Genomic DNA, 12,885 nt, shown 5'->3' with positions numbered 1-12,885 from the left:
GAGACCCCCGCGGGGCGGGGCCGGCCGGGAGCCGCTCCCGGGACGCGCGGGGGGGGCCGAGGCAGGGCAGCGCCGCTTCTCCCCCCCGAGGCCGGCCGCTGCCGCTCCGCTCCCCCCGTGGCTTCCCGAGCCCCGCGTCCCCCGGGGAGCAGCGCCGGGAGCCGCTGGGAGCGGGGAGCCCCGGGCGCGGGGGGGCCGCCCCGGCCCCTTCCCGCAGCACCGGCCGGGGCCCTGCCCTCCCCCCCCGCGGCCGCCCCTGCAGCCCGGCCGGGGGCTCCCAGCAGCCGCGGGGGGTTTGGCCGCCGGGTCGTGGCCGTGCCGGCGGCGGCAGAACCGGGGGCGCCGAAGCAGAGCCCGGGTTCGGGTTTCCTCTGCTGGGACGCCGCCGGGCGGTCCGTGTGCCCGAGCTGTGGGAGCAGGGGGCGGGCGGGTGGGGGGGGGGGGGGCTGGAGGTGGGTTCGGCCTGCCCCAGCCTCAGCTTCTCGCCCGCTTGACCCAGCAGCTTTGGGCGCTGCGCTGCTCCCGGAGCTGGGTCCTGCACCCCGGGCAGCGACGTGCGTTACGGCTGCAGCTGGCACCGACAGGGGCCGGCTCTGGAATAAACACGGGGGGAGAAGGGGAACTGCGGCGGGGGGCCGGCGGCAGGAGATGAGCCAGGCCTGTGCTAGAGATGAAGGGGCTCCAGAGCCTTGGGCCACGGTCCCAGAACACATCCGGGGGTCTCCGGTCCCCGTTCCGGGGATCCCAGTGCCGTGCCCTGCTCCCCAGTGACCTGACCCCGCCTGCGAACCCGGGGCAGCCATGGGGGGTTCTGCTGCCCGGCGCTGGGGGCCGGCGCTGCCCCAAGCCGCTGTGGCGGGGCCACCTTGTCACCACACGGCTGGGGGACGCCGCAGAGAGCTGGGAGCCCTTAAAGCAACCCAGCAGCTGACAGACTCCCATCTCTGGCGCTGCTTTCGATCTGTACGTTGGCTCCTGTTTGCACTTACCGGCTTTGAGTGGTTTTTAATTATTGATGCCTCTTTTAGCTTTTATCTCGTGTTCGCTGCAGCCAGGAAGGGCTTCGCGTTCCTGCATTAGTGATGAATTGGGAAGGAGGCCCTGCTCCACCACGCTGCAAAGCATTCCTGGCTTGCAGGCTGTGCCATTGTTTCGAGCAAAGCTGTGCTGAAAAATGAGGAGGGTGGGAGCCGGGAGGGGGGGATGCGATCGAGGCAATTCCCGCTGTTACCGCAGTGACGCCGGGGATCTGGCCTCAAGGAAGAAGCCGTGGGGGATGGATTGAGAGGCAAAAAGGTGAGGAAACCTGCTTGACCCAGCGAGAAACTGGCAGCAGCTCACCTCGTCAAGGAGGAAAGATGCCATTTTATCACCTCTCCAGTGACAGGCAGGTGGTAGGGGAAGCGATGCGAGGCAGCAGGGTCCTGCTCAGCCCCTGAGAGCTGCGAGCAGGAATTGATGCCGAGCCAGGACCGAGCGCTGGGCTGCCCCACTGGCAGGGCACAGGGCTCCGACAGAGCAGGTTCTGCCCCAGCAGGCTCTGGGGGCAGCCCCGAGGTTGTCCCCTGTCCCCTCCCCAGCTGAGCCAGGGCTTTGCAGAGCTTTTCTAAGGATCCCTGTGCCAGGAGGGCTGGCTCACAGCCACTCTGCCCACATCACCTCCCACTCTTGTACCTCGTCCTCAGAAGTGGTTTCTCTGCCAGGAGCTGATCTTCAATCATCCTTGATCGGCAGTGCTTTGGGGGCCCCGCAGCACTCGCTGCTCACGTGTCTTGAGCCTCTTCTGCCAAGGCAGGACAGGCGTGCGGCTCTGGCAGTGGGAGGTTACGAGGTGGAACAGCCTGTCTGGGCACACAAATGCTGCTTCCTCACGTTTGCAGCTACTGGGAGAGTCATGGGGGGGCTTTTTAACCTTTGTGTGTGTGCGTGTTTTATTATTAATTTTTTGCTGCTGCTGGTATGGGGAGGGACAGTTAGATTTGAGCCCAAGTCTGGCATGGTGACTCAAGAAATGACTCCCCTGGGAAATCCAGAAGCTGATCCAGTGGGTGCAGAGCCAGGCTGGGAGCATGGGGAACCACGGCACTCATCATCCGTTGGGCAGGATATCAGGGTACCACCTGCTGCCCAGAGAAATGCCTCGAGTGTGAAGCCAGCACGATTCAGGAGTGGGGCACATGATTCAGCATCTGCAGGGGATTTGGAGAGCCCAAAAGCTCTGTCTTTATGCTTTGAAGCAAGTTAGCCTCCCGCAGGGAGCAAGGAAGTGCCTGCAGCCCAGTCAGGAGCAGCTCCCAGCCTGCCAGCAGCTGAGGACGCTCAGCCAGCAGCCTCGTGGTTTGTTCGACCCCTTGCCCACCAAACCAAGGCTGCTAATTAGCTCTAACAACAGGGACGTCTGTTCCTCTGAAGTCTCCAGCCTGAAAATGCCCCAGACCAATTTCTCCTAAATCCTCCTCCCTTGCACATCCATCAGGAATAACATCCACTTACTGTGCTCCCTGCCCCCAGGCTGAGTCTGAACCAGTGACCTCGAGGTGAAAGCGCTTGAAAAGCTTCTGCCCTCCCCGCAGCCAGCACGTTCCCAGCGGGATTTTCAGCAGCACTTACAGAGCAGAGATGATTTCAGCAACTGCTGTTCTGCAGCAGCCCCTGGCCCGAAGCTGTGTTGCCCTTTCACACGGGAATCCTGCTTGCCCGGCTTTGGCGAGGCCCTCGGAGCAGCTGCGGGACCTGGGGTCAGGCTCCAGCTACCGGCGCTGCTTTGCCAGCTCCTGGCGCTCGCCCCGCACAGCCCAGGGGCTGGGGCAAATGCCAGGCTGGCCACGCGCGGCTCCTGCCCCCCGCAGTGGTGCCAAGGCCCGGCCAGCTTGTGCCACGCAGCAGCGGCTCCCCTCTGGGCCCACGCAGGGCAGCAGGGATGACGCCGAGCCCCTGCCCGCGGCCAGACCTCAGAGACCCCCGTGTGGTTCTCAGGCCCGTGTCAGGAGCCTGCCCTCCCAGGCCTCAGCTGCGTCCTGCCCCACATTCGTGCTGTCAAGGTGTCGGCATTTGGCTGACGAGAGCCTGGTCCCGACCTCACAGCCTGGTGCTGTACCTCATCCAAGGCGCTGCACAGCCGCGCCGGCCCCAGGAGGGGAGCAGGGCTGGGGGCACAGGGCTGGGGCTGCAGCCCCCGCAGCCCCTGATGGGCGTCGGGGCAGCTCCGTGTGCCTTCCCCAGCCCTCAGTGTGCCAGACCCAGTGCCAGGCCTGAGCTGGTTCAGCAAATCCCAGCAAATCTCCCCCTCGGGCACTCAGCCCGAGTCTTTGCTGGGTGCCATTGGGATGAGGCGCAGCAGCCGCCGCCCTCCTGGATCCCCCAGGGCCCCAGCCCACAGCACCACGAGACGCCAAGCCCCGCAGCCTCCTCCTGGGGGAGGGAATTTTCCCACTCCAGCTGGCCTGGGAGAGATAGAGGAAGATGTTATCAGACCAGAGCAGGCTGCTGAGCCAGAGGCCGGGCTCTAATTATTAAGAGCCAATTCCATTACAGCAACCTTGTCCCCAGGGCAATGCAGGCCAGGCTCTCCCAAGGGGCGAAACCACAGCAGCAGCGCATCTCCTGCGCCCCTGGGGGACAGGAATGCCACGTGCGGGGGGCAGCAGCCCCGCAGCAGCCCCCATGCCATGCTGAGTGCCTGCCCCCGGCTACCTCTCCCCTCTCAGGTGCTGCTGCCCTGGCACCCTCTGCCCCACTCCAGCAGGCCCCAGCCCAGCATGGCCAGGAGCAAAAGGCACAAGAATCATCCTCCTCCTGCCAGCAGCTGCTGAAACAAGACCTGCAGAGAAGCCAGAACCAGCGGCGTTGCCACTAGCCCCCATCCCTAGTGGGGGAGAACCCCCTGGCTGGGGCTGGCTTTGGGTGCAGGGGCAGGAGGTAGGGGCATGGACAAGGCCTTTTAAGGCATCCCGAAGCGGCAAGAAAACAGGCAACACGTCACCATCTTAACCAACCTTCTTATTTCTTTATTTGAAAGGCACAGCTTGTACGTCCTTGATACAGCATTTTCAGTTCCTCTTATTATAGGTCAAGTGATTAAACACAAAAAGCAAAACAAGATCTTTCTAAAGGACTATATACAAACACCAGATTATTATTTAATTTTATTATTTTTTTTGTTCCATTTTTGTTTTTTTAGAAGACACGCTAGCGCACGGAGATAAGAACAGAGAAAGCTGCTGTATCCTCTACGGGGGGGGTGCAGAGAAGGGACCAAGGGAGCTCCCAGGTGCCCGCCTGCCCCTCGGCCAGTCCCAGACCCCAGCCCCCCGGCAGCCGGTGCTCTGCCAAGGGGAGCAGGCAGAGGCCCCCCCCCAGCCAGAAGCCAAGGAGCAGCACGAGGAGAAAACCCGGTGGCTGGACGTGTGGAACTGCGGCGGTGCTGCGGGACTGGTTAAAAACAGAGACATGCAGAACAGCAAGGAGCCGGCCGGTGCTAGCGCGGGGGCAGGAGACGCAAGGAGACGGGGAGCGCCTGGGGTGGGGCAGGGGACGTTGGGGCAGGGGTCCCAGCAGGGGGTTGTGCAGAAACCGGTAGGAACGAGGGTCATCGTTAAATACCGAGGGGGAGCAGCAGGCGGGGGCCGTGGCACCCCCGGAGAAGCCCAAGCCAGAGCCAGGCTGGGCATGGGGGGGCCACGCAGTGGCTGCCATGGCGGTGCCGCAGGGACTGCCCACCGGCAAGGCACCCCCAGGCCCCACCACTGCCTGCGGATGCTGCATCTGGCATTGACCCCCCAGCCCCGGCCCCTTCTCTCTAATCCGACTTCTCCCCATCGTCATCTTGGTGGGCGTCCCCGTCATGGCCGTTCTTGTCCTCCTTGGTCAGGTGCCCCTGGGAGCCCAGGGCTGAGAGTGAGAGGAGGCCGGAGCCGGCGCTGACGGCAGGGAGGGACGGGGGCTGCAGCCCCACGGGCAGCGGAGTCAGAGGCAGCGCGAGGGCTTGGAGCTGCGAGAGCTGGTGCGCTTGGAGCTGCTGCTGTAGGGAACGAGGGGCAGACAGGGGGAGGGAAGCGAGAAGTCGTCATTTCGAGGGGCCCTGGGCCCCCCGCGTCCTGCTGCCTCAGCAGAACCCGTTGCAGCAGCTGGACTCAACCCAGAGCACTGAGCACCCAGCCCCAGGAGGGAGGCACAGCCCAGCCTCCTCAGGCTGCAGCAGCCTCCTGAGAAGGCTCAGCAGCAAGTCCCCAGCCCCCAGCAGGCCTGGCCTCGGCCACCGGCACTCTCCAAGGACTTGGTTAAACCCCTCCCGGCCTTGACCATGAGCAGATGGTGTTTCCACACCCAGGAGCTGCCGCAGATCCTGTCCCAAACCAAAGCCTCTCTTTACAACCTGTGGGATGGAGCAGGAGCCCACGCCCCCTGCAAAGCCAAGCAACGTCCCCATGCCAGCAAGGCCATCCCAGCACGTGGAGCTACCATCCCGTGGGGCCTCAGCTCTGACACAGAAGCCCAAGGCACCAAAGCCAGCCCCCACCCCCAAACCACGTACACGTGCACCACGTACACGGATGATGGAGTTCAGTTCTGGTGCTGTCACCTGCTTGGCTCGTTCAATGGCTCCCAGGACTTGCTGCTGATGCTGGAGGGAGAACAGAGGAATTTGGGGTAATTTCAGACACGGGAGGGAAGGAGAACAGGGACCCAGCAGGGCTGGCACACACACACACACACACGGAGGCTGCTCAACCCCACACGGTCCCCTACTACCAGGCCTGGCCCTTTCACTCCAGCAAGTGGCTTTTTCTTTCCATCTCAGCAGAAGGACAGGTCTGGGGAAGGGGAATGTGCTGCATTAAGATGCAACGGGTTTAGTCGTGGCTTAGTTATTAGCCAGCTCTGATCTGATCAGCAAGCCACTTTGTCTTCCCCCGGAGCAGGTGGGTGACAGCAGCTCAGTCTTTCCCCCAGCCCCACAGCTAATCCAGACCCAGAAACGCAGCCCCCACCCCACAGCTTCTGACCGGAGAACAACGAAGTGCTCAGCCTCGGGGCGGCACGGGGACAGCTGGCACCGAGGGTGCTGCAGCACGCCCCTCCCCTCAGCCCTCCCAATTAATTCCTCCGGAGGGCGAGAGGAGCCCATCAGCCACGATAGTTAGTGGGGCAGAGGAGCTCAGTCCACAGGAGCCGTATGGAGCCATCTGCACCAAGGGGACGGACGGACAAACAGCACGGCCTGGGGGCCTGCTCGGACTCAGGGCCAAACCCTCTTCAGAATGGCTGATCCCACAGGGCAGGGGTGCGGAGGAGCCGGGGTCCGCGTGCACCGGGCCCCGCTCCCTCGAACCAACACCCCTGAGCCAGGCAGTTACCTCCTGTGAGAGGTAGGGCAGAACCTGCGCACAAATCCCGTTGAGCCTCTTGACGATTTCAGCCTGGAGGGTGGGAAAAACAGAGAGAAATGGCATCAGGGGACCCTGAAGCACCCACCCTGAGCACTGCCCCCCTGAGAGGGAGAGAGCCCGGCAGCGTCCTGGTTTGCATGGGGACACCTAACCCCAAAGCCCCCCCCCAAAACAGTTAAATAAATCCACGCTGCTGACTGCAAAGAGCAAGTTTTCAATATTCTCTTCCCTCTCAGGGTCTCCAGGATTATATTAATGACGGCAGGAGCAACCAGAGAGAAAATTTATTACAGACCCGGGTGGGGATGCATTGAATTGTGTCCGCCGTGCAGAGGCAGGCAGGCAGGAACGCTGCTGCTGCAGCCTTGGCTCTGCCCCACGGCCAGCTGCTGGGCACCTCCAGCCGCCCCCTCCTCCTCCTCCACTCCCAGCCCACGGTGCTCCCCCTGCCCCACAGCCGAGCAGGCAACGCTGAGCCTGTGCTGAGTTCGTGGGGCCGGAGGCAACTCCTGCACTAACCTCAGCCAAGAGGTGCCAAGGCTTGGGGGCATTAAAGCTTTTCTGCTGGGGAAGAGTGAAGCTCTTGGCCCTTTGCAACTCACTTTCCACCAGATTCAAAAGGAACGGGGAGCCAGAGGGTTTAGGCAAGCACTGACACGGGCTGGGAAACCTCGTGGGACGGCAGTGATGGTTCAAAGCCTCTCAGCAAGCTGCAGGTCTCCCTCCCAGAGCAGCCTGTCCCACGGGCTCAGCGAACAGGGCGATGGGATTGGAGGCTCTAAGTGCGTTTGCAGGGAGCAGAACTGTGCTAAGAGGCTTTTAGCTGAGCCAGGACATATACAGACGACTGTGACTGGAAGCTGAAGGAGGCTCATGTTGTTAACAGCACAGGTAATTAGCCACTGGGGATAATTAACAACTTAACCACCAGCGAGGGTAATGAACGAACTCATCCGGGCTGCAGCAGAGCCTCCCTCCATCACGAGGAGGCTCTCAGCAGCTCCGAGATCGCACATGGAACCACACCAAAGGGAATGCCGCCTGCTCCGAGGGTAGCAGCCCCCTGGGGCACCAGAGCTGGGCACCTGCAGGGCTGGGGGGGGCACCGCTCGCCCTCCGGCCCAGGCTTGCAGCCCTTGCCCGACTGCAGGACGGCGTTGAATTGAGGCTCCACATCCCCGTGCAGCCTGGCTCGGGGCACCCAGACCCGCAGCATCCCCAGGCAGGGTCCCCACCTTCTGGAAGGCTTTGCAAAGGCAGCTTTTTGCCAGGACAATTGATTTCCCTCCCAAAAAGAAAACATGTTTTTAAGCTCAAGGGGGAAAAATGTGAAATGTCCTCTCCCACCCAGGAGCTGGCAATCCCAAAAGCAGCTTTGACATTTTACAGGCTCATGGCATTTCCAGTTCCTGAAATACCACTGAAGTGATGGGGACAAAGCACGGCAGACAGCCCACCCTCCCCAGGAATTAAAGCACTTGGAAATGCCTTCCCCTACCTGTTTGTGCATTTCAATATTCAGCCCGTAGGACATCTCGTAATACTGCAGAGCAGGGCAGAAAAGAACAAAAAAGGTCAAATCTCTACCAGAGAAAGGGGCTCCGTGCACTGGTGCTGGGAGCCACCGCTGCTTTCCTATCAGTGTCTTTACAACAGCTGGGCAAGGATGGAAGGAGAGCGGAGGCAACCAAAGGCAGCTGCGGGCAGCGACCCTCCCCATGTCCAAGGCAAAGCACCCAAGCCCAGGGGGCTCCGCACGCTGCTGCGGACAGGACCTGGGCCCGTCCATCGTCTGGGCCCCATCCAACACCCGCACAGACACCCTGCAGCACCCTGCATCGCTGCGAGAGCAGGCGACGCTGCTCCAAGCATGCCAGCAGGCTCAGGGCTCCGCGGATGACAGAGGCAGTCTGGCTCTCCAAGCCGCACCTGGCCAATACCCTAACACCCACATGGCTGCTTCAGCAGCAAATGGAAGAGATCACCACTGGGCTCCAGCTAGCAAGCAATGCGTCCAGCTGCACACAGCTCCAGCTGTTTGGGAAAAGCTGCGTGGAAAAAAACACACGAAACCACACACAAAAATAAAAGCACCCTCCGGCCCCCACCAGCAACAGGTAGCTACAGAGCAATCTATCGGCAAGAGAAGTTAATTCCTGGCCCCTAGAAGAAGCTGTTTTTAAGGCTGTTTGAGAGTTCAGGAGTCTCCTCCCTCAGCCACTCTCCTCCTCCTGATCCTTCAAAAGGGAAAGAAAATCCCCGACTGCGCTCCTTTAATTCAAAGAGGGGAAGATCACTGTCGCTTCGGTACCGACTGCACGAGCCCGAGAAGCGCCTGGCTCGCCATCATGGCTATTTCTGGCTGCTCCCACACCGCTGCCGGCTCTCGAGGCTTCTTTGCATTCTGGAGACTGAGCAGGAAGCATGAGCCCGACCCCCACGCTGCTAATTGTGGCTTATTCAAGAACTGGAGCAGCTGTAGCAGCTTTGCAGAGGCCCAGAAACCCCTCTTTGCTTCCTGCATGCAGTGCAGGGAGAGAAGCAGCCCTGCACCGGGGCAGGACCCTGCGAAGCCTCACGCTCAGCACCGCCAGCAGCACCCTTCCTCTCCGCACCACGGGCAGTCGCCTCTACCAGTTCTGGTGACCGATGGCATTACGGGGAAATATAAATAAATTTCATCTCCAGATGTGGCTGCGTGAGAGTCTCTGTGCAGGCTGCAAGGCCCAGGAAGCAATCATTTATCGTTGAGAAGGGCGCAGCATTAAGAGCCAGGCTTCCCCACACCTGTATGGACAGCGGTGAGCGGCTCTCCACAGCCCCGTCCCAAGCGCGCCTTGCTCCCTGCAGCCTCAGGGTCCAGACATGCAAACAGTGCAGGAGAACGGAGAGGCTGCCTCCACCATTTCTGGTTTTAAATTCGTAACTCTCCTCTGAAGAGCTGCTGCATTAATTTCTACATCTTATCTCTTCCTTCCAGGGCAGGTGCAGCAGCTGGCAAGCAAGCACCACCTCATCTTTATGGGCAGCATCGCAGCCTCCTGTTAACTCCTTGATAGGAAGGGGACAGCGCAGCCTTGCCCTGCCTCGCTCTCCAGTGCTGCCAGGGGCTGGTCTCCACCTGGGGTGACAGCGGCGCTGCCCAGCAGCTGAACGGTCGCCCTGCCAGCAAGGACACGGCTCCTTCACAGAGAATTTCTCCTTAGAGTCAGCTGAGCCTGCCATCCACGTGTAGCAATATTTCTGCCTTTTCCCAGCACTGCCCCGGGGGCTACACGCGCTGCGCAGGGCCACGCGTGCAGGCGCTCTGCCCCACAGTGCTGTGGGGCCACTGGGCATGCGAGGAGGTGCGCAGGGCTAGGCTCCCACCCGGCAGCTGGCTCCGGACCCCCACCCTGCGACCTCCCGGCACACAGCCCCATCCTGCCCTTGCCAGGAGCCTCCTGGAGCCCCCGGCGCTGCCTCCCGCAGCCCCCACCCTGCTGCAGGACCCCCACGTCCCCAGGCACAGGCAGCAAGACCTGGCTTCCATGCTGCCCTCAAGCATCAGGTTGCCTTTACCGAGCAGCATTTAGGGCCTGGGTACCTCCCAAGCCACCCTGACCTCTTTCCGCTCCTGCTCTGCAGAGAGGAACCACCCCTGCTTCTCCAGGGGCGGATGATGAAGCTGCCCCAGCTCCTTCACCCGTGGGCTGCGGATGGAGGTGAAGTGCAGGATCCTGGCTCTGGAATCCCCTCGCCCCGTCACCAGGACAGTCCCGGTGCTCCCCAGCTGCCACGGGAACGTTGGGCTGTCGGGTGCAGGCACCCTGCCACCATCAGCTGGGCCCTTCCCTATTCTGCGTCCAACAACTCTGCTACTTCCCTGCACTTCAGCAGCCCACCACACGTAGACAACACGACGCACAAGGAGCCCTGCTGTCAGGAAAGCCAACACCAGCCCGGTCTGCAGACCCACTGCTCCGTGGGCAAAGCCTCTGCCAACAAAACCCCGACACCAGCAACTGCTCCCCACCGGCATCCCCACCCGTGCCACCCACGCGCTGCCAGGGCAGGCCCTTACCATGACGTAGTGACGCTGCATCTCCGATTTCTCGCTGGCTAGCTTGTCACATTCCAACTTCAAGCTGAAAAGCCAGAAAATGGTAAGAAAACCACAAGCAGGAGGTGAGTGAGCTGCTCAGCACGGAGCAGTCGCATCCTGCGGCCCCACACAGCCCGTCCCAGCTGGGCAGGCTCCGCAGGCACCACGACCCCAGCACCCACGGCAGGTCAGGGCTCAGCCGTGTCTCGTCTGTACGGCAGCTGCTGCGGCAGAGCCTGCTCCCACCTCCAAGGCCAGCATCCGCCAGGATCCCACTCGGGAGAAGCGGCACAAGGCTGCCCCGCAGCCAGGCACTGACCGCACGGCTCTGCCTGACGCAGGGAAGCAGCGGCCGCAGTCGTTTGGGTTTCCTCAGCTGCTGCCAGCAGCGGGGGACACTGTCTAGCAAGGGCCTGCCTGCTACACGCCACAGATGGTCTGACTTCGTTTCCTGAGCTGCATCAGGGCCTTTTCCGGGCAGCGCAGGGAGGCCCAGGTGCAGTGCAACCCTCCAGAAGAAAGGGTTTCCTCTCTCTCCCGGGTTCTTTGCACCCTTACGAGAAAACGCCGCTGCTCCTCGCGCTTCACGAATCTCCAGCTCCCCTGCCAAGCAGCTGCAGCCAGCATGTGCAGTGGTTTTATGTTTCAAACGAGAAACAGCTTCACCTACACAAAACCTGCCTCTCTGCAAGCAGCTCAAGTCCCGCAGAGGGGGGAAGCATCCCCTGCAGCGAGCGTGCTCTTGGGCCCCTGCTGCCCACAGGCACAAGGGCACCGCACTGCACCGCCGCCGCCCCGGCGCTACCGAACCCGAAGCCCGTGTGCGTCTGAAGTACACGCAGGAAGCGACGGCCCACCAGCAGCCAGCGTTTGGGCCGGCAGAAGCATTTCCACACGCACATGTGGAGAAGCGGAAGCATTTGGATTTAAGTGCTCCCTGCAGCATTCGCAGTCCAGGAATGGCAGCCAGCGAGAAGAACCGAGGAAAGCTCCCAGCGAGACGCGGGAGGCCTGGCAAGCCTCCGCGCAGCCCTGGCTGAGCCACGCTCGGAGGAAAGGCCTGGCCGGGGCAGGAGGACCACACGCTCTGCTCGGCGGGCTCCTGCCCAGGCGAGACGGACGCCGTCCCGCAGGTGCTCCTCCAGCCTCACCAGCTCAAGCCGCAGCCGGGTCCCTCCGGGTGCCCCGGTTCTGTCCGCGCAGGGGAGCGCCGGGGGCTCTCCGGGCACCCCGAGCCGCACGTACCTGTGGTACTGGGCCTGCAGGAGCTGGAACTCGTCCTTGATGCGGTCGCAGGAGTCGGAGGTGGTGAACTTCAGCTGCTGCGGCAGGTGAGAGGAGCCCTTGAACGACAGGAGACGGCGCTGGGCACGCGGCGGGGCAGGGGGTGCGCGGCCCGGGCCGGCAGCGCTGCCCCCAGCCGGCAGCGGCGCCCCGCCGCCGGGGGGGCCGAGACCGGCGGGGGACCGGGGCGGGAGGCGACGCCGGGGGCGGCGGCACCCGGGGGCACGGGGACGAGCCCAAGGTCACCCCGCGGGGCCGGGCGCGCCCGAGGCTCGCCGGCCCCCCCCCGGCCCCCGGGACCCGCTCGGCCGCCCAGGCCGGGGGGGGGAGGGTGTGAAGGCGGCGGGGCCGCCCCGCCGGAGCACGGGGGCGGCTCTCGAGGCCCGGCCCGCGGCCCCCGGGGCCCGGCCCCGCCCCGCGCCCACCCCCGCCCCGCACCGGCCCCGGGCCCGGCCCCGCGGGGGCTCCCGCGCCCGGCCGCGCCGTACCGAGTGCCGGCTTTGTGGAAACATCATGTCAGGCTGCGGCTCGGCCCCCGCACGGAGCGGCCCGCTCTCGGTGTCGGTCTCGGTGCCGGTCCCGGTCCCGGTCCCGCGCCCTCCGCCGCCGCCTTTGTCCGCGCCGGGCCCGGCCGCCCCGGCCCCGCGGCCGCCCCGCCCGGCCGCGCCGCTCGCCCCGCGCCGCTCCCGCCGCCCCGCCGCCGGCGCCTATTGTCTAATGGCGGCTGCGGCTCCGCTCCGTCCTGCGGCTGCTCGGCACCACCTGCCGCCGCCGCCGCCTCCCCGGGCCGGGCGGGCCCACGGCCGCCCCCGCCCCCGCCCGGCCCCGGCCCCGCCCCCGCCGCGCGCCGCCGGCGGCCGCGGGCCCCGCGCGGGCACCGGGCGGCCGCGGGACCCCGGGCCCCGGGCGGGCCGCGGGAGCGCGGCGGGGCCGGGCCGCGGCCGGAGCGGAGGTCCCGAGCCCTCCGGCGGGGAGGCGGCGCGGGCCGGGCCGGGCCGGGCCTTCCGCAGCGGCGGCTGCGGGCTCGAGGTCCCTGCCCCGCGCCCCGGCCGTGCCGCCGTGCCCTGCCCGCCCCCGGTGCCCGGGATGTCGGACGGAGCCCTCCCGCCCGGGTCTCGCCTCGCCAGG

At 64.3% G+C, this 12,885-nt stretch overlaps 1 protein-coding gene across 3 annotated transcripts; it reads right to left on the bottom strand.

Annotated features, from left to right (window-relative positions):
* Nucleotides 1-3,986: 3,986 nt before the first annotated feature.
* Nucleotides 3,987-12,531, bottom strand: TLE5 (TLE family member 5, transcriptional modulator). Of its 3 annotated transcripts, none has more exons than XM_066983950.1 (7): nt 12,246-12,531; nt 11,719-11,816; nt 10,453-10,516; nt 7,888-7,932; nt 6,357-6,419; nt 5,549-5,623; nt 3,987-5,017 (listed from the first exon to the last, which is right to left on the bottom strand). In XM_066983950.1, exons 1-7 carry the CDS (start codon nt 12,270-12,272, stop codon nt 4,799-4,801), a joined length of 591 nt encoding a protein of 196 aa, XP_066840051.1. In that variant the 5' UTR covers nt 12,273-12,531; the 3' UTR covers nt 3,987-4,798. The 3 variants fall into 3 exon arrangements, with proteins under 3 accessions (XP_066840051.1, XP_066840050.1, XP_066840052.1); XM_066983949.1 differs by having other exon boundaries at nt 3,987-5,020; nt 12,246-12,525; XM_066983951.1 differs by lacking the exon at nt 7,888-7,932 and having other exon boundaries at nt 3,987-5,020; nt 12,246-12,530.
* Nucleotides 12,532-12,885: the final 354 nt, after the last annotated feature.

The sequence above is a fragment of the Anser cygnoides genome, chromosome 27, assembly GCF_040182565.1.
Source record: "Anser cygnoides isolate HZ-2024a breed goose chromosome 27, Taihu_goose_T2T_genome, whole genome shotgun sequence".
NCBI lineage: Eukaryota > Metazoa > Chordata > Aves > Anseriformes > Anatidae > Anser > Anser cygnoides.
This window is presented reverse-complemented; position numbering and strand designations above follow the sequence as displayed.